Source organism: Olea europaea, unplaced genomic scaffold (assembly GCF_002742605.1).
Source record: "Olea europaea var. sylvestris unplaced genomic scaffold, O_europaea_v1 scaffold737, whole genome shotgun sequence".
Lineage (NCBI taxonomy): Eukaryota > Viridiplantae > Streptophyta > Magnoliopsida > Lamiales > Oleaceae > Olea > Olea europaea.
This window is the reverse complement of record NW_019265774.1, coordinates 96,937-118,961: the sequence shown is the minus strand read 5'-3', so window position 1 is coordinate 118,961 and position 22,025 is coordinate 96,937. Positions and strand designations below refer to the sequence as shown.

At 33.7% G+C, this 22,025-nt stretch overlaps 2 protein-coding genes across 4 annotated transcripts; one reads left to right on the top strand and one right to left on the bottom strand.

The window, feature by feature from the left end:
• Nucleotides 1-11,494: 11,494 nt before the first annotated feature.
• On the top strand, nt 11,495-12,119 carry LOC111390991. Its single transcript, XM_023016127.1, has one exon. The coding sequence runs from the start codon at nt 11,495-11,497 to the stop codon at nt 11,786-11,788; it is 294 nt and encodes a 97-aa protein (XP_022871895.1). The 3' UTR covers nt 11,789-12,119.
• Nucleotides 12,120-14,796: 2,677 nt separating this feature from the next.
• LOC111390987 (protein PAT1 homolog 1-like) lies at nt 14,797-21,536 on the bottom strand. Of its 3 annotated transcripts, none has more exons than XM_023016119.1 (5): nt 20,977-21,536; nt 19,934-20,079; nt 19,783-19,839; nt 18,537-18,600; nt 14,797-17,313 (listed from the first exon to the last, which is right to left on the bottom strand). In XM_023016119.1, the coding sequence occupies exons 3-5, from the start codon at nt 19,828-19,830 to the stop codon at nt 15,206-15,208; spliced, it is 2,220 nt and encodes a 739-aa protein (XP_022871887.1). In that variant the 5' UTR covers nt 19,831-19,839; nt 19,934-20,079; nt 20,977-21,536; the 3' UTR covers nt 14,797-15,205. The 3 variants fall into 3 exon arrangements, with proteins under 3 accessions (XP_022871887.1, XP_022871885.1, XP_022871886.1); XM_023016117.1 differs by having other exon boundaries at nt 19,934-20,082; nt 20,988-21,536; XM_023016118.1 differs by having other exon boundaries at nt 20,988-21,536.
• Between the last annotated feature and the right edge of the window lie 489 nt (nt 21,537-22,025).

Sequence of the window (22,025 nt, the reverse complement as noted above, 5' to 3'; positions counted from 1 at the left end):
TATCTGTAACCAGATTTATTGCTCATGACTATACTTATGTTTTACGTGACTATTTGTGATCAAATTTATTTTCTCTGTGACTTTATGTAATCATCTAATTTGTAACTATATGTAACTAATTCATTGAACCATGTTATCTGTGATTAACTGTGATCAAATTTGTCTTTGATGTGACTAACTATGACCAAATTTATATTTAGTATGATTATCTATGACCAAGTCAATTTTAACTGTGACCAAATCACAATCGGTCACAAACCAACAAAAATTGGTCACAAACAGTCACAACAAACACATATTTGGTCACATGGGGTCACCACAAACATATATGCACACACCTAAGACCAATATCACAATCCACCACCATCACCTCCAGTGCAGCACCACTACCACATTCAATTCAAATTCATAACCATAAAAACGACCTTCACTGGTTTGTGTTATCACTTATCAGTGACTAATCATGACCAACTTTGTATTTAGTATGACTATTTGAAATCATATCAGTCTAATTTGTGACTGTATATAACCAAGTCACATATAGTCAGAGTTAAACACAGATCTGGTCACAGAAAGTCACAATTAAGATAGACTTGATTACACCAGGTTTTTGACACCACCACCACTCCAAACATCTTCAAGAACCAAAAGTACACCTCCTCACCATGACAACATGCACCACCAGCAATAGAACCATCGCCTCCTACACAATCACCAATAAAACCACCAACAATAACAAATCAAAAATTATTGACACCATTGTAAAACATCAACAACCATCCCTATCCATTTTCAAAGAGGAAAAAAGGAAAACCCTCCCAAACCATGGTGGCAGTGGGTAATCTCAGATTACAAAACCACTGCAAGCAACAGCAGCACAACAGCAACGACACCTTGTTGCTTGTTCTTCTCCGCTATGCATAGTGGTACCGAAAAGATATGGTAGAGAGTCGGTAGGTAGAGAGGATGATAGAGAGAAGGAATATGGTGGAATTTGATCACCAAAACATCACCACAACTACAAAAAAGATCAAATCAAAAAAAAAATCACAGTGACCACGAACAGCCACCAACCACAGCGCAAACAACCTACATCATCCCTAGAAGATCATATCAAATCAGAAACGAATCGCGAAGAAACTACCGCACACAGTTGCGCGTCTCACAACGACAACTAGCACACGACATTTGTGCTGTGCTTGGCCATTGAAAGAGAAGGTGCAGTGGCACCGGAATGGGCCACCGGAAGAGAAGAAGAGGAGCAACAAGAAGAGAGTTAGAAAGAGAAAGGAGAGAGAATGGGCAATGGACGAGAGAGAGATGATGGGAAAATGATTTGGAGGTTTTGTGGTGTGGTGGGGAGTTGAGGTGGGGGTGGGGATGAGTATGAAAATTAATTTAATTTTATAATGTTAATTGACCTTACTTACCACCAGATTTTTTAATTTAAAACTAATCCTACTTATTTATGAAAATTGATCTTAAAATGTAAGTTTATAGGTAATACATTATTATAATTAATCTGTCCGACCCTAGGGCCCCAACCCTACCCCATTGCCACCAGTTATAAAATAGAAGATTTTATGTAAAGCAAATAAAATTTGAAGATCGAACTAATAAATTACTCCAGTTATTTGTTTTGGGTTATTTATCATTAGAGGTAGGGATGGCCACCCCTCCAACATGTGGTGCCCTGTTGTTTGGTCGGGATTTCGCCCTAGCCAAAAAGCATGGCTCTTAGAGGTATTTAACAACAATACAAATGACAATATATGTGGCAGAATTAAACGAGTATTGAACATCGCCAACATTAAATAGTTTATTCTCCGACAAGTAATGCTAAATAGCAATAGCACCATTTAACAACATTGCAAGTGCTGGTGACACCGTGACAACATATTTGTCATTAATTAACATGTTTAATTTAACACTATTGGTATTGAATAATGTTATTTGCAGTCGCTCACTGCGACAGTCGTCTTACGTGGCATACACATAGCAGGTGGTTATTTGATGCATTAATGAATAAAAAACTACCACATTAATGCATCAAATAATCACTTGCCATGTATATACCACGTAAGGCGACTATTGTAGTGAGCGACTACGAATAGCATTACTCATTAGTATTAGATAGTTAATTCTTCCACTAGATGATTCCCTTTGGATACGAGGCTGCAAATTCTTTTAAAGAGTACTATTATTCATCTAGATAGTTGGATAAGTGATTGAAATCTATTAATTGGATCTTAAATTCCAACACTTAAATCGATTTACCCGTGTTTGAACCTTATTAAAAAAGTCATTTTCAACCCCATGTTATTTCAATAAAATAATTTTATTCGAAAACCAAAATTTTTTATTTCTTAATAATACATTTTCTAAAAAAAAATCACTATTGTTGGTAAGGCAACGAATTTTGGTCCCACTCTTCAAATGTACGAACCCTTCCGTCCTAATGAATTTAGGAAATCAAATCACAAACCTCAATTCGAACAAGAGGAGTATGCCATGATAATGTGTTTTGGATTATCTTTATCTCAGGGTCAAGCGTCAATGAGCCCTCTACCATTCTTTATATTCCTATATGACCTGATTCATTCGAACAGACACTCACCATCTATTTTCATTGTTCACTCCATCCGACTAGTTTTGGGTTCAAATCTCGGACTATCCACTATCACATTGATCTTTCAAAAAATGGTACTGAAACAAATCCTAATTCACAAAAACAGTTGGTAGTCAACGATATGGACCCGTAGCATTATTTTATTAAATGATGTTATCTAAAAAGAATTATGTTAAAGCATTAGTTTAAGTTCATAATGTGAAACTCAATGAAAGGTGGAGTTATGTGATTCATTTAATTGTACTTTTCTTTTAATGTCACTTTAGTATCCACTTAAAATTGGTGTTGTAACACCAATAGTATTAAATAGTACTACTCTATTTTATGTTACAACATCCATAATACATTACAATTTTGTTACTAGTACAAAATGGTTATATACACATGATATGATAAGATATAATCGAGTCAGAATTTTTTCAATCAAATAATAAACCATTAATAATTCATTATATACAAGTAGCATTATTCTAATATCATTATTGTCAATATCATGGAAATGAAATATGATAAGTATGTTTTTGATGCTTATTTAATAACTAAATAAGTTTAAATGAACGAAATTCTACTCACAATTATGTAATTATTGCTTTTATAGTAAAAATTACCCAATGAAATAGAACAAGACAAAAGGAAATGATAATTGACCAAAACTATGCAAAATTGTGAAAGTGGGATCAAAGTGGCAAGTGCCAAAAGTTTAGGACTCTGTACTGCAACTTATGAAGGGCTTGATTGAAATTAAAGTTATTATTATTATTATTATTATTTTGTTGTTTGACAGAGAGTTGGCGCCTAGTCGCCATTTTTAATTGGAAAAAGAAAGTGGGGGTCCATTTTAAATGTCTAACCAAAATATGGGGACTTGGCTACATATTTTCTAGGTTCTAAAGGTCGAAACCGGCCGTCTGGGCAGGTTATTCTGGCTTCTTCCTTCATTTTTTTTTATCTTTTCATTCTCTCTCTCTCTCACCCCCCGCCCTTCATTTTTTCTTTCAGTTTCTTGGCATTTTGAGAAGAATTAGATCAACAAAAGGACAAAACTCAAAGAAAGACGAAGAGATTTTGGGGATGACTCAAGTTTAATTTATGGCAATCTTTAAGAATCCGACCAAAAATGGTGTTTCACTTTTCTCTTGAATTTACTCCTTTATTTTCTTTTATTTGTAATGTATTGTATGAAATATTTTCCTTTTTATCATTCATATAACATAGGCTATATTCTCAATGTTGACATTTATGATATAGAGGGTGTTTGAAAGGTATTTTTATGTAAAAATGCATTTTAGAATGGTAACTTGATGGGAAGTGCGTGGTTGAAAAATAAGGAAAATTTTTTTATTTACGTATAATATTATTTTAATAAAGAATGTATAGTTGAGAACAGGGCCGGTCCTGAGGCGAGGCGGATGAGGCCTGCGCCTCAGGCCAAAAGCTGAAGGGGGCCTCGTTTCCATGGCCTCAGTTTTTTTTTTTCTGTTAAATGAAGAAAGTAAATTGAATGAAGGAATCATTTTCCTCTCCAACTCGCCTATGGCTGCTGGGAAGTTGAAGAATATTCTGGAAATCATGCCTTGCTGGAAACATCGAGGTTGGATGGAGCCGCCATTATTGCAGAAGCTTGAACGCAGACTTGAATTCAAAAGGAAGGGAAGGTGATGAGTATTATAATTGGGCCAACTTTTAATTTCCTCCATTTTCTAAAGTCCAAATGTTAACTTGTAAGTCTTTTGTGTTGGGCTTCTTATTTATTTTAAATGAGGCCCATATCTTGCATTGTGAAATGGTTAAAGCAAAGTTGAAACCCTATGGCTCTTTCTCAGTTTCTCTCCCGCCACTGAAATTGAACACCGACCTTGTGATTTTCGTTGGTAAAAATAATGAGAAATTAGCGATAGGTCTGTTCAAATCAGCTATAGTTATATCATCCTCGACAATTGAAAGGAGCTTTGCTAGTGCACGAAATGAGAAATTCTACCTCAAAACACGGGAAAAAGAAGTAACAACATATAAAAATTGCACAACAGGTATGTATCGATTTTTTAATTTTTTTGTACATATTTATTGATTATTTTTGTGGCTTGCTACAACTATAATTTTAGAGCTATTTCATTTGGGATTTTTGTTTATTGGGATTAACATTTTAATATGTGAATAGCTGGCTACCTTAGAAATTGAAAACCATGATTTCGTTAATTGCCTATGGCTTTTAGTTAGGGAATGTTTCTTGGTATCCGATCAATGGGTGATATTTGATTTCGGGGCTTCTTTATCGTGAATTAGATGGCTCAAGATTGTTAATGTAAATTGTTTCATGGTCTACTGGTTATTGCAAATTTGGGAGTTGTTGTAATGTGTGGTTTGCTTGCATTAAGTGTAAGTAATTTGTATGGATAGCTCAAGTTTTTTGGTTCCATTGCAGCATTGTTATGTATGTTTACCATTGAAATGTAATTAGAAATATAAATTTCATGCCAATTGACTTCCAAAAGAAGCGGTTTAAGTGCACTTTCTTTGGATATCTAAAGTTCTAGAGAGTAATAAGGGATACTTGACAAATTATTCATTTTTCTGAATTTTTTTTTTAAACCCTCCATAGGATATTTAGTGATGCTCGAATAACTATGAGAAATTAGCGATAGGTCTGTTCAAATCTAATCAAAAAAAAAAGTGGATGTTTCTTGGTCGGTTGGTTCGGTAAAGCCATTTTAGAAAGGTATAGTACTAAATTTCTATCAATTATATGTCTATCTGGGTTTCTTGTTTTTATTCTGTTAATTAATTCTGTATATTTGTAGGAGTGGTTTTCTCTTTTCTTGAATTTTTTTTTATTGTATTCAGGTTTATGAGATTTGTCAATACGTCAGAAATTCTCAAGAGATCGAACAAATTGATAGTTCAATTCAATCAGATGAACAATCAAATATGGCAACAAAGGCTAGAATACCATTTTCTTTTCAAATCTTACAACTGGGAGAATGTTTCAAGAAGTGAAGTTCCAATATTTCTAATTCTCTGTGGATGGCTCTACCGGAGGAAAGAACGATAGAAATTGAGGTATGCTCAATTCCATTTTCATGATTTTTTTTATAATTATTAGTTAACCATGTTTTGCTATTTATTTGTATATGTGTTTTGTTTGTGAGCTTGTCTGCTGGAGGCTTAGGACGATTTCATTCTCAATGGTTTTTTTTTTTTTTTTTTGAGCTATACATTAAGGTTTATGTTTTGCTAAAAATATATCATGTAAAACTAATGGGGGCCTAACTTATAGAGTTCACCTCAGGCCCAAGAAACCACAGGACCGGCTCTGGTTGAGAAGAAGAGACAAAAAATTGCATTTAAAAAAAATGGATATCAAACGGGGGTATAATTTAACATACCTGTTATTAATATCAATATTTTCTCTTTAATCTTAAGTTGTTTATTTTCTCATTTTTTTTCTATTGTTATTATTGCATTTTCATTTATGTGGTCAGAATGATTATGTATAGTGATTTGTTCACCATTCTAGGGACGATTGTGTATATTATATCAAATAATTGAAACTCTAGACTCTATTAGATATATACCCCTAATTTTATGTGACCCTTTGAGCTATTTTCACAAAGATTTAAAGTATTTGTTTGATTTTAATCAACATAAAAATATAGCTCCCATTTCGCTCTCATTTTCGAAAAATGAAAATGAGTGGAATAGTAAATTTTTTTTAAAAAAATGAGTGGTTGAAAATGAAGGAAAAGTTCTCGATTTATGTATAATATTTTTTATGAAAGATTGTGTGATTGAAAATAGGAGAGGGAAAAATGAAATGTAATGGAATGGAAATTAATGGGGACCAAACGGGGGCATAGTAGGTTAAACTATTCAATTAGGGTTAATTTCGCTTAAAAAAGGTAATTAACTAAAGTTGAAAAATCAAGTCTAATATTGTAATTGTGTAATTTGTTAATTGATTTATAGAGATATTAATTAGGCAGCTGTTAAGTAAAACCAAGAATCCCAACCACATTTTTCTTTGAAATTTCCAAGTGTTTGTGTATTTATTTTTAAATCACAATTTTGATTGGGTGTTTCTTTTTATTGTTAGAATTAAATTAATTAAAGTTATGTAATTAAAAGTAAGCATTCCTTAAAGGGATCGACAACTCTAACTCAAAAAGTCTACTTTATTACTTGAATGAGATCCGTACACTTAGGATTTGCACTTTCTTAGTGAACTAATTTTTGGTGTTGTTACGGGAAATGCTTTTACTTTGATTACTACTTTAGTTAATTTTAGTTTTAACAATTTCTTTTTATTTATTTTTAATTACTTTTATTTTGTATATTTTTGCTAACCCTCATATTGTAATGTATCTTATGTTGGTATTATCTCCTTGTACTTTTTAACTATAGTTGCATTATTTCGATCTTGGTGAAGTAACAAAGTTTTTAAAAGGTCTGATCTCTACATTTAATATGGATATATGCTTGGAGGTTCAAGATGTTAAATTTGTCAAGTGATGCATTGTGTAAGACTATGCTTATATTCGTGCATGATGCCTCAATGTTGAAATTTCTTTAATTTAGATAATATTTGAAATATCAAAAACAAGCATTAGAAAATTTTAATGAAAGTTACATGCTCGCGGAAGATTATGTACCTGACAATTGAGGCGAGAACATCAAATTTTACAGAGATGGTCTTCCATTTTCAATGAGAATGTATTTGCAAAGTATTTCTATGAACTTGTCAAGTTGGATGTAGATGATATGCTTGTGAGAGATTACGGATATTGGGATGGATTTCAAAATTGGGAGTATAATCCACTCAATGGAGTTAATAAGAAAGGCTTGCCATTGCCCGTGAAGTTTGATTGCGGACTAATCATTCAACCCGATGAGAATATATAATCACAATGGAGCTAAATGAGTATGTGGCAAGCAATGAGGAGAGAATCAACTTACATTCTTCCGACTTTGTTGATTGCCAAGCTGTTGATTTTGTGATTAAGCCCAATGAGAATGTAGAAATCTTCATAGTTGAAATTTGAATTGGTTGGAATAAGCTAATCCTATTATATGAAAAGGGGAAATGTTGAGTTTTGGAGGTCCAATAACGAGTAAGTATCAGATGGAATGAGAAACTCTTACTACATTGAAAAGGGCAATGTTGAGGTTTGGAGATCAAATGAAGAGTGGAACAAAGCCAACAAAGAAAAATGGGTAAGGCATCCAAAACTTTCTTTAGATGTTCATGATTCAATTGTTAAAGTTGAGTTAAAGACTATAAAAAACGCTTTTCGAAAGGCAACCCAATTTTCTAACATTGAATCTTTTTATTTAATTTTATGCATTTCATTATTTTTATTTGATTAGCTATCATTGTCTTTATAGGTAATTTTTGACGTCTCACGTATCAATGATTCCTAACAAGTATGGGGGTAAATTGTTATACAAGAAGGTCACTTGTACAAGTTCATAAAAAATGTCACAGGCCCAATTCAAGTATAGGTACCCCTTCACCAAATATCCAACCAAGGAAGTTTTGTCAATACTCCTCTTACCTTTTATTTTGTTCTTTACACGTTGAGGACAATGTATGATTTAAATTTGGGGATGATTGTGCTTATGTTGTTGGGATTGTATTGACATGTTAGATAACTTTGTCGGCTTAGGATGATTTTATATTTAAAATTGTTGTTGATTCATGAGTTATGACCAAATATGCTATATATATATATATATATATATATATATATATATTTATTTATTTATTTATTTTTTCAAAAAATTGCTTATCCATTGTAAGACGTTGAATTACTTGGAGCACAATAGTCATGATTAATCGTTATGTAGACATGGAAAATATATATATATATATATATATATTTGCTTGTTAATTTGAGTTTCCGAGTTACTTTGAGCATAATAGTCATGATTAATTATTATTTAGATGTGGAAAATTTTTGATTGATGGAGAGATTTTTGAATTGGTTGAACTAGATTGTGAGTTGTGGTTAAATGTTTATCAATTCTACATTCTCTTCTTTTTCATTTAATCATATTGTGAGATAAGTTTGGGGATGATCAAGTCAGTGAAGAATATTATCTAGAAGTGTTTGGTTCCATTCATGTTGAAAATAGTTTGTGTAGAGTGTCTTTTGCTAACAAGTATAAGATAGGTAATGACCATATGTTATGGATCTAAGTCTCATGTAGTTATATTGCGTTTAAAAGAATGATATTGCACTAGTTGAATTTTAGCCCCTCACTTTGTAGCCTTTTTTACAAGAGTTACTAAGTTTGTAGGGATATTTCAAAACCCAGTACCTTTTGGTCTAAAATATCGGGGAGTTATCGATCTAAGGCTTACTACGGGATCAAAAAGAAAGTTTAATAAAGTGAGGTAAAATGTGAGATTTAATTGAAAAAGAAATCTTTTTTATGGTGCAACTGTATTCGATATTTTGGCTTAGATAACTAGTGTGTTTGAATTATCTAGTATAAGCTTAAATGTAGAAGCACTCAATAGTGGATAATCATTATATGGATAGATTATTGATATTGTCGATTAGACCCAACTAAATTAGAGGGAGAAAAAGAAAAGTGTTTTTAGAACAACTTTTAGATTTACACTTCAGTAAATAAAAGAAACATCTATTTAAGGAGTGCAAATCTTACAAGTGGAAAAGGAAATATTTAAACACTAAGGGTCGGGTTGGAGCCAGTTTGAAATTTTTTCCGTCTTGACAACTTTTTCCTAATTTAGATGATAATTGAAAGTAACTATGTACTCATAGAGATCGAACATTGTATAAGCTTAAATTATTGTTGCTAACATTATATGTATCATATTTGTGAATTGATTATACAATTTGAGATATTTTTGACAAGTTATTTAATATATTCATCATTATCACGAGTGCGTGATTATATTAGCAGATAATCTTGCTCGGAACGAGCAACAACTTAAGCATGAGAGGTGTTGATAAGTGTGTTTTTACACATCTATTTAATACATAAATAAACTTAAATATTGATTAAAAGATTGAATTTCTACTCAAAATTATGTAATTATTGCTTTAGTATGTAAAAATTACCCAAGGAAATAAAGCAAGGTAAAGGAAAGTGAAAATGGACCAAAAGCAAGCAAAATTGTAAAGTTGGCACGAAAGTGAGCAAATACCAAAAGTTAAGGACCTTGGACTGAAATTTATAAAGGGCTTGATTGAAATAAAAGTAAAAAATTTGAAGACCAAATTGTACAGCATCAAAGTTGAGGACCTAACACGCAATTATCTGGAGGACTTAGCAGCAAAATGAATCCAATTCATTTTTATTTTATTTTTTATTATTATTATTATTTTTTTTTGGCAGAGAGTTGGCTCGTAGGCACCATTTTTTAATTGAAAAAAAAAAATACGGGACTCGTTTTAAATGTTTATCCAAAACCTGGGAACTTGGCTACAAATTTTCTAGGTTACTCGGGGGCAAATTGTTTTGGCTTCTTCCTTCATTTTTTTTCTCTTATTCATTTTTCTCTTTCATTTTCTTGATATTTTGGAGAAGAGTTAGAGCTACAAAAGGAGAAAACTCAGAGAAAGATGAAGAGATTTTGGGGAACACTCAAGTTTAATCCATGTCAATCTTCAAGAACCAATTAAAAATTTACTCCTTTATTTTCTTCCATTTGTGGTGTATTGTATGAAATATTCTCCTTTTTATTATTTATATAACCTTGACTAAATTCTTGATGTTGGGATTTATGATGTAGTTTAACCTAGCTTTTATCAATGTCAATATTTGCTCTTTAATACTAAGTAATTCATTTGCATATGTTTTTACTATTGTTATTATTTCATTTTCTTTTATATGGCGAATTACTTATTATATTTAGTGATTTGCACACTATTTTAGAAAATATTGTGCATATTAGACTAAATAATATGAATCTTAGGTTCTTGTAGAAGATAGAAATATACTCCTAACTATAGGTGGCCAATTGAACTATTTTCACAAAGATTTAATGCAATTCTTTAGTTTTAATCGACATTAAGATATAGTATGTTAAACTAATCAATTTGGATTAATTTCTCTTGATAGAGGTAATTAACTAAACTTTGAAAACTAGGTCTAACATCGTAGTTGAATAATTTGTTAATTGACTTGTGGAGGCATAAATTAGATTACTATTGAGCGAGTCATGAATTCAAATAGGGATGACAACGGGGCAGGGCGCCTCCACGTCGTCCCGCCTTAGATTGGGAGGGGTGGGGCACGGATGGAGCAACTTTTTGCCCAAATTTTTTTTTTCCTTTTTTATTTTTTTATTTTTAGATTTTCAAAGTGTTATTATTAGAGAATAAAATACAAATTTTTAACGGGTGAATTATATAGAAATAAAATTATTTTTAATTTTTTTTCCCTCTTCACGGGACAAGTTCGGGCCCCGCCAATCTTTTTGGGGCTGATTTTTTGTCATCACTAAATTCTAACTACGTTTTCTTCCGAAATTTTCAAGTATTTATGTTTTCTTTGTTTTTAGAGTTTTATTTTATTTTTCCTTATTTTCAATTTATAATTATAATTATATGTTTCTTTTTATTGTTAAAATTAAATTATTTAAAATTGTGTAATCGAAAGTAAATATTTCTCGAGAAATTGACAACACAAACTCAAAAAAGTCTACTTTATTAATTAAACGCAACTCGTGCACTTGATTTTTGCACTTTATTAGTGAACAAAATTGTCACAAGCTGCCACGTTTCATTGCATACTATTACACTTGTCACTCTGATGGCAATGAAACTGCCACGCTCTCATCTGCGTAAATGAACTATAAATGTCAGCTGAAGAAAAAACTAAACAAAGTACAACAAAATGGCAAAGAGTAAAGACGATATTAAGTACGCAAAAGCACAGGCAAAGCTTTCAGAAGATGAAGCTCTGAGAGTAAGCTACAAGGCCGGCACCCCACTTGAAGGCGGCAAAATTGCTGACTCTGAACCTGTTGATCTTTTCTCCAGTGCTCGCCATATCGCTGAGCAACAAGCTCAAGAAGAAAGGAAGATTGCCGACTCCGAACCAGTTGATCTTTTCTCCAGCGCCCGCAATATAGAAAAACCGGAGACTGACCGTCAAAGCTCCGGTGATCAACCACAGCTGCAGCGTTGATCCCACTGGTTACTAGTACAACACAACAGATTTCTATCTGTATAATTTCCTTCTGGTTTGCTACCATTTTAGATTGTCTTAATTTTGAATATGTGAAATGTTCTTAATAATAAATTAACTAATAAAAATTAATCGATAAAAAAATTCGAATTGCAAGTACTTTATAGAATTCTACAGGTACTAATACATAATAGGTAAAATGATAATTCGAACATGATGTCAAAGTTAACCGTATGAATTCTGAAACATGACAATCATGAAAAGGAATGATTTAGCTGTTTCCACTACAGTTTTATATAAACATATTTGCAGAAAGGCAATTTTAGTTGTATTAAAGGTTTTTGATTTGTATTTGTTGTTATATTTATATTCTTAATTTTTAATTTTATCACAATTTTTCATTAATTAGTACGTATTTATATGACCGTTTTTAATTCTAAGAGCAAGTGTTGACTTCGCTTTTTGTACTGATAATGTGGAAACAGATCTAAACTCTAATCACGCTCGTCTCTTGAATAAACTGTTAGTCATAGATGACCTTCTTCGATGTGTGGAGGTGGCGGTAAGCACTCTGATGATCAAGTCAGTAGTGGATGGTGATATAGGGTGTGGGACATTTAGGAACATGAGCCACAGAATGTGCATGTATGCCGAGAATAGGTAAAATGAGAGAAGTTTAATTTTATGTGTGTGAAGTTGAATTATATTTTACGGGCACAAGAATAGAGTAGAAATACTAATTTTTAGATGAAAAGACACGTGGTCTCATCTGACGATCGATGTATCTCCTTTTAAGTATCAATACATTAATCATATGTTGACAGACATTCTATGCAGCAATTAATGTTTTCTCAAAAGTAGGTTTAGAACTTGGCTTTTAGACGTTTGTTGCATAAATGTCATATCAATCAATCATAATTATATTCGTTCAAAAGATTTCCTTGAGATAAATGACATTGATAGTTGGTTTCTATCAATTAAGAGTAGTTTTTTCGATGTCCACATGCGATGGATGTGGCACTTCAACTCTAATCTTGAGGGCCAACTCCCAAGGTACATTGGACGAAGCGATTCATCACCTCGGCATGGTCCCACCTCGACCAGGTGGATGGTCAAGTGGGTCGGGATATAGAGTGGGGCCCAATTTACTTGCTAATTATCTATCACATGGAGGAGGTAGATGGCTCGTTGGGTGGTGATGTAAAGTGTGAGCTTGGTTGACTTGCTAATTTGCTATCACGTGAAGATGATCTAGAGTCTCAGTGGAAGAGGCGTAACGGGTGATTTAAAAGGTTATATTGTATTTGTTGTTTATATAACAAACAAAAAAGGTCTTCTTACATAAAGTTTGAAAAGGTTCAAGACGTGAACAATCGTGAAGTTCAAATCTCAAACATATGAAGAAATTTTTTAAGGTCAAATCTCAAATAGCATAATAAGGTGTTTTTAATTTTAATACCATTTTAAATATTGTAGATTAATAAATGTATATGACTTTGTACATGTGCAGAACAAATGGCAGGAGATTATATTGCTCACGGTCACACGTTTATACATCAACGGAATATTAATAAAAATAAATAAATAAAAAATCGTTGATGTGTCAACGTATCAACGGTGAGCATTATATCTCTTGCTCACTTTGGGCAAGATATCAGTTTTGTATATATGTTTTCAACAAAAAAAATATTTTTCAAAATTAGAAGTACTCTAAATTGATAACATTTGTTCGGTAGAGAAGTTGGGTCTAGGTTATGACGAGTTTTTTTTTTTATTGAACTTATTCTAAGTTGTTGTAATATTTGAGTATTTGTTTAACTGAATTTAGTGCATGCTTTTTATCGTCTATTCCTTGGGTCTGTGATCCGGCCCCTCTTCACACAAACCAATTAAAACGCGAGATGTGCCTCCTACTGACCAGGATTCGAGCGTCTCTCCAACTGAACTGTCAAAGTGTCATTTAGGACATGTTTTTAGAACTGTAGTGTTACGTATTCTAAGCAAAATTTTCGAATAAAATCATTATCAGGAATAAGATGTAATTATTAATGAAATGTGAAGACTAAAAATGTGACAAAAAAAATAATAATAATGTAAGGATATATTTATGAAGATAAGTAGTGCACGCCTAGGAAACTGTATTACCATCTTTTAAGTTCTCATTTCATTAAAAAATCATCGAGTAGTTTAGAAAAATAAAATAAAATCATCGACTAACTTCATCTTTATGATATTCTATACCCATATCAGTTGTATTAAGCCTCCTCCACTTAAGCCCCATTAAATTTATAATACATTTTTTTTTTCAACAACACATTCTTAAATAAAATAATATTATGCATAGATCAAAAATATTTTCTTATTTTTCAACCACATATTCTGAAAAGAAAAATACCATTTTAAATATTATAATATCAAATAATGGGACTCAAACGGTGATAAAGTGTACAATTCCTTGGCGGTCCGCTGTGATCCTCAGTGGGTCTCATTACAAAATCCTATCGATCCTTCCATGGTCGCCTAACGATCAATTACGATTCCATCCCTTTGCAATTTTCCACACGGTCTTGCTCGTTTTATGATTTTGGAATCATAAAATCGAAAGATTGAACGCTTGTTTTAATATCTAGGACCATAGAATCGCAAGACTTTAACAACCTTGTAAATGTTCTTTCGTAGTGGCTTTCATAAGATTTTTATTGCTTTGAAATTCAAACAGAAATGACATCACGACTCAATTAGTCGAAGGCTGTAATTTAATGGCCACAGTTTCTACTCCTGCTAATAGTTTAGGACATTCTTTCAAAAGAAATGAAAGATCTCTCTCAAAGCCGTACATACAACTTTCATCGAATACAACTTTTTGCAGAATTCTATATGTATCTTTGAGATCGAATATACAATCTCGTTTACTCACTTTAAATTAAGTATCCGTTTCCCTCCCTTTCCTGCTAGGATTGAAAATCCTGTACTTTAAATATCCATACGAAAGGTGGAATTCATGAGTATGTGCAAAGGGAAAAGCTTAGGACAAGAAATTACAAATAATGTTACAGAAATAAAACCATTTGTCCAAGTATCATAGTAACAAACATCTTTCCCACAACCTTCAAACCTAAAAGCTTGACAACATAGGCAAAGTCTATCTGCAACTGTACATTTCTAACCTCTAAACTCCCCTTTACAAACAGGGATACATAGCAGAGCATCATCAAAATAAGCTCCAAGTTAAATTACAGAAAACACATTTCCCCGATGGTCTACTAAAACTTCCTCCATCTGGCCAGGACTAACTTACCTTTATCTTGGAAAAATGTAAAACAAAAAACCGAAACCAACCAATATGACGAAATCATGTCTTTATCTATGAAGTGTCCGGCAACTTCATGTCTTCGTGAAATGGGCACTACGATAATATCAAGAGACACCACTCCCTCCGCCCTGCCCCCCAAGACCTATCACGGGCATGGACCGCTGTGCAAATTCCAATAATAGTTTTCTCTGAGACTCACTGGTATGAGGAAGGCTTGCTCGTAAGAGTTCGACGGGCATCTCTCTACTGATGGCTTTGGCTGCATCAGACCCAAGAGTAGCTGTGTCTGGTGAGACTTGGGCGAGGAAGGATTGCATAACTGAATCATATTTATTAAAGCAGTATTTTGTGAGGAGGCCAAAGAATGCATCAAAAGAAGCCTGCCAAAATTCTCTGCTAGAAATGCTGGAGTTAGCAGCATGAGGGTTTGTCAGGAGCTCAGTTGCCCTCTCCAGAACAGACTTGAGAATAACTGATGCCCCATCTCTAGTGGGGCTTCCAATGGGACGCAGGGGAGGATGCTCGGCTGAACAAACCACGGATGCAAGGCAGGAAGCAAGAGCTTTAAGCTCCATACCGTGGACACAAGATGACACGGCTCTTGCAAGGTTGATCGTTGGTTCAGAAGCTCTAGGATCATCATGAAGGCCGCCAAACAAGAATCTCAAATGACGAAAGATGGCCATGCAGACTACTCGAGTGAGTTCATCACTTGGAGAAAGAAGTTGAAGATACCTCAATAGGAACTTCCTGCCCTTTGGAAGAGAAACTAACCTTAAGAAGACAAGATCATTTTCAGGAGCTAAATCCACCGTGTGGCCATTATTCCCGAGAGGATCAACAAGCTGAAGGGATGATGCCAACCCTTCTAACAGGATGTGCCTCCTTTGCCTTAACTGGGTCCCACCATCTTGGAGCTGATTGAATTGTAGGAAACGATCAATATCATCAACATCAAGGAGGAGGTAAATGCCATCCTCAATGGTCACTCTAGCCGCAAGCATAGGCTCCTGTTCCAAAGGCTTATCAAACAGTTCAGCATTACCACTACCAGTTGAATTTGGGGAATCAACTTCAAGAAGTGGACGGGGCCTGCGTATTGAAGAGAAGGAAAGCCTCCCAAGAGCATCAATCTGGAGAAAAGCATGTGGCTCATTGTTAGAACGAGTCCTGGAAGAATTATCATGCAGATTAGTTGGGCAGAAATGGTGTTCCAACTTTGCACCAGAAGATTTTTTGGCTAAACAAGCTTGATGGTAATAATCATCAATGTAAGGATCATTGCTATGAGTAGCAGCAAGCTGCATTCTCACAATGTTTTCAATTTCATCTGCTGTCATGTACTTGGATTTGAACTTTGGCCACCTGCTATCACTCTTTTGGCTACCAGATTCATAACCATGTTGAGAGTATTGCATACCCTGTCTATTTCTCAGCATTGATATAACCCTTGGATCTCTCAAATCAGCTAATCCAAGCATCTCAGAGTTACTTACCATAGGCGGTGATGCAGAAATGTGAGAATTATGAAGTTGAGGCTGCGGCCCCGATAGATGGCCAAAGGATGGGTGAAACGGATGCTGAACTCTATGTTGCTGGGAATGCAGCTGTGGAGGCATTAAACCATTTTGAAGGGGTGACTGTTGTTGCTGCAAAATATTGTTTGGGAGGACAGGACGATCGACAGGATATAAACTAGGTTGGTTCCCCCACTGGTTCTGGAGACGACTATTAACTGGAAGACCATGAGTTACCTGAGGCAAATTTCCCCCATAAAGTGACCCTTGAGGTAAGGCATTCATATGAAGTTGAGGATTAGAAAAAGAAGAAATATTCGGAGAAGCAGCTGCCATTTGGTGCCCAGCCGGGCGATATGCAAGATTAGGGTGGCTAGACTGACTATTTGCTGAAGCTTGCTGTGAACTGCCTTCAGCGGGAGGATATGAAGTGAACGGCATCTTCGGAAAAAGATTCGCTTCAATAGAATGGTGATGGCGTAGGTGTTGCTGTAGATGCTGATGTGGGAGCTGATGCTGTGGTTCAGGGTGTGAAGATGTTCTGAACAACGATTTCGATTCCATAAAGCGGTTAGATGAAGAATATGGCTGTGATGACCATCTTTTGCTTTCCTCGGTGCTTGCAGCATCAAAAGCATGCTGATCATACCAAATGGGAGAATCGGACTCTTGCGCCCATTCAGTAGCAGATGAACCTGAAACATGATAACATGATCCATATGTCACGTGCTCACATTTGATTTTTCTCCACCAAATATAAACTATTCCAAATTTGTTTCATGAAATTTACATGCATTTAAAGGTGGCATGATAAAAGTCTAAACTACATTAGAACACAATTGAACTTTTTTGCAATACATTATAAATAAACTAACAAAATGTAGCATTTCAGAGAAAATATGGGATGGCCAAAAAGTCTACTATGTCATGTAAGATAAACTTTGTGTCACGCATATTCATACAAACTGTACAGAGGATTTCGTCAACCATGAGAAATGCAACTGCAGAAATTCACCCAGAGTACATTACTCCGAGAGAGACAACATTTGACACACCGGGGGAAGGAAGAAATCAAGGTTTCATGTCTCATTTGCGCAAAAACATAACTAAAAGTCCAAATATAATTAAATATTATACAGATTAAGATTTCCAAGATGCAACATAATAATCCAAGTCTGCTACATTGAGCCATTTACTTCATCACCAACTTCAAATATTGATTATGGTTTCCTAATACTCCCTAATTAAATTTCTGATTTGCAAGATTTATTCACAGGGGTAACCATACTTGTGTAATACAGAGATGAACTAAGTGGTTCGTAAATAACCACAGTTTACTTGCAGGACCTTCCATATCTTTCTTTTGCAGCACTTACATTTGCATTAAAGATACTTAGAGAAGAAAAATCTATCACTCTCGCTGTTGAGGTTAATAACTTTTCATTCAAGTCCCTTGAAATTGAAATGCGGTAATTCAAAATTAAAAATTTCAGCTAATAAGTTAGAAGAAATTTATTTACGGCTATAATTATATATGTATAAATTAATATAAATTTGATTTTTGTATGTAAGTGTGCACACAAGCATGTATATGTGTAATTATAAAAGCAAAAGAAACATTAATGGAACCTAGCAAAGTCAACTTGAGAGGAGTTCATGCGAGTTTGGCTTGTAAATAGTTAAAAAGACAGTATAGCCCATTTTGAACAAGCCAATGTGAGCTATATTACAAGGATTCATTTGAGTTCACACACATTGCAGCTGTCAAGAAATTATAGTGTCCGCCATGAAACTACGATATTAGAGAAACCAAATTATGCATAAGGATTAAGGTCGATGTATCACTGAAATATGCAGTCAAACATAATCAAATGAACTTAATAACATCAAAGAGCGTGTACAGTGCGATCAAACTCACTTTCTCTGGACCCCCAACAACCAATAACTCCTGCAATTCCTGGCCCACTGACAACTTTGTTTAACTGTATATGAAAAAGATGAGATATCAGCCCATTCATTAGATAGGCAATAATTGAACTAAGTAATTATACCAGAATTAATCTATCCAAAAGTGTAACTCTTTGTGGCAGATATTAGAAAAACACATCAGGCGTCATGGCTACAGAGACACAAAATTGCTACCAATTGTAAATCACTGTATCATTCAGAAAAAGTCCATAAAGGTAGACTTATGCAGAAAAGTCAAACATTGGTATGTCTATAATAGGAACAAAAGCTACGGATCAACAAAATTGTAAGATGTTTACTCAATCCAGTTCTGGAAGTAGATGATAGATCAAAGTAAGACACAGTTTGGAAGTGATGCAAATTGAACAAATACTTTAAAATGATTCTCTCTTAACCACAACCGCACAAACATAAATTCACTTTTACAAAACATCCACAAGCAAAGGAGAAGATCCTTCAGGAACCACAAGAAGGCAGCTCGGAGCATGGTCGCCAGTCTCATTTTCGGAGCTTGATTATCTATGTTATGGACGTTTTGATTGGATGGAGAAAATATATTATACAATATGAGTAAACAAGGATAATTTCTTTGTATTACAGCAGGAATACAACTGTTCTAGGATACCAAGTCAAATCATAATTATTGAACGTTGGATCCAGAACAATCCGTTTTCAGAAAATTTGTATTTCTTTCAACAATACTTGAGATGTTAAGAGTATCAAGAAGAGGAATGATCACGAGAAAAGCAGGATGGTAGTAAATCTATACTTGGATATAACGAGTATCTAGATTTTCCATTTGCGAATTCTTCGGTCCAGTTTCTCTTCGTTCTGGAGATCATTTTATCACTGTAGAACTGTAAATGAACTGTTATCAAGTGCATAAGTTCTATCCTCTTTTACAATGAGACATAACATATATTACCAAGTCAATGCAGAATTTCAAATATAAAAAATTAAATACAAAAATGAATCTCTTTATTTATTTTATATTTTTCATTGAAGTATAAACCAAATCTCGCCGTACCAAAAAAGAATAAGATCCATGTATAGTCATACATACAATGCCCACCAAGAGAGAGAAAAGAACACAAAGAGAATAATTAAACAAATGTTGAAGGCCAAAATTTGAGATTCAAAACAGATTTTAATCAATGCAACTATGCCAACAATTTTAAGTATAAACAAAGACTGACCTTTGAAAATGTGTTGGCGAGATCATCGATCTCAGATAAAGATTCCATGGCTTTACCCTGAAAATATGTTACAAAATTGCAAAATTTTAATTCTTAGCAATGAAGTTCTTTCAAAAGAAAACCATTGAACTTTATAAGCTTAAAAAGCTACCTCATCTCCGTCAAGTTGAAATCCCTCTTCATCAAATGCAACTGCAGGGAGATCCTCCACTTCATCTTCTAATCCCCCAAGATCAACTTCCTCAACTAGATCGTTACCGAAAAATTCATATTGTGATGCATCAAATACAGCTTGTCCTGCTTCACCAAATGGATTTAAGTTAAAATTGACGAACTTCTAAAATCATTTCTCAAACTCGTTAAGCAATGTGATCATAGTTCATGCACAAAAGGGAACTATGGATCGTCTCATAATAGCTATTATATAATCGACACTTAATTCCTAGCACACAGTTTGGAAAGTGAAGTCATCTTATATTTTGCCATAATTTCCAAATTTATAGGAAATAAAGCACATATCCCTGTGTTTAAAATAAGAATCATATTGTAAACACTTGGGCAATAAGTAAATGCACCAAATTTGGAAGCCAAAATCAACTTATAAGTTGGGACAAGCAGCATCTTTGGCTAAGCTCAAAAGTAACATAAAATTAGTTTTTAAGTAAAATTTTGCATCCAAACATGTTTAGATGGATTCTAATTTTCTTTCTTGTAGATTAAAAAAGTTACTTATCTGGACAGTGAAGTATGGATTACTTCCAAAATACTTTCAAAATATATTCCAGCTTCGACCAACAATGTAATCTATTTATTTTAACTTACTTATTAAGTAAATAATTTTAAGCCCTACAAAACAAGCACTGGATCGAAATACAAGATATATAAAGCTAAGATATCCTGTTGATTAAAATGAAAAAAAGATCCTTTCATGGAAAAGCATAACATATCTCAGCTGCTCATAATGAAGTTACATCCAGTGAAACATTAGATATCAATAATAATGGAGGAGCTGACTGTTGTGTAATTAATTATTGCTAAAAACCCAAATGGATCCACTAAGAATATTTGCAAACCTTTTGTCCCAGTTGACAGAATAAGCAGAGCTTAAGGAAACAATAAGAAAACAAAGTCAACGAGCTTAGAATTGACAAGAAGCAAATCTGTCATACATAAAAGATCATTTCACACGCGTACATATAGCAAACCTGTTGGATTGGCACCAAATGGTTTACGATCTTGGAGATTGGCGGACTCTTCATTTCTGCCCTCATCTCCAAATCTATCCATTTGATTATCCTCAGCTTAAATAATACTTTCAAACCCAGAAACTTCTCAACCCTCAATACAACAAAGATTCAACAACCAATATATTCCTAACAGGATATAAAAAAAAATTAAAAATAAATATCAAAATTCCAGATTTTTATAAATCTCTGGAATTTGGAAAGAAGACCTGAAATTAGGAAAACTATAAATAAACTAATGAAGGGGTGAAATTATTGACAGAACCAACTAGAAAAGTTGATTAACCAATAAATTCAGAGTTTCGAAGAATCTGTACATTTAAATTGAGTGCAGAAAATTATAGAACCATCTAAATTCGAATCTACGAATTAATAACCAATAATATTGAGAGAGATGAGTCGTAGAAATTGTGGTAGTTGTGTCAGAGTGTAATATGTGTGGTACTGTGGAATGTTGATTAGGGTTGGCGTGGAGCGGGGTACGCCATTTGTGGATTACAGAGACAAAGTAAAAAGGTGGACGGAAAGATTATATATAGTGCCAAAGAAAGGACAGTGTAGTATCATAGAAAGGGTCCCAGAGTCATAAACATTGGAAAAATTAGGTTAATTGACACAAATCGTCCCTGACTTAATTTCCTTGTCTAAAACCAAAACCAAAACTTTCATTCTTGGCACGAGCATCCTCAAACAAATATTTTGGTTTACAAAGGTAAATGTCATTTTGACTTTTCTAAGTCAATTTCTTTATAGAAAAGACTATTATACACTTAATTTTAGTTAAAATAAATTAGAAAGTAAAAATAGAAAAAATATATTTATTGTATACTTTCTCCGGTTCCAATCCTAACGTGGACTTTACGCAATAGATATTAATTTTATCGGGGACTTTCTCACTTGCTACTTGCTAGACTTGTCATGCTTGTCATTATTATCTTTCAATTTATGAGGGTCAACATTGAGCCCATGATAGTCTTCATTTAAAATAACTCTTTAATT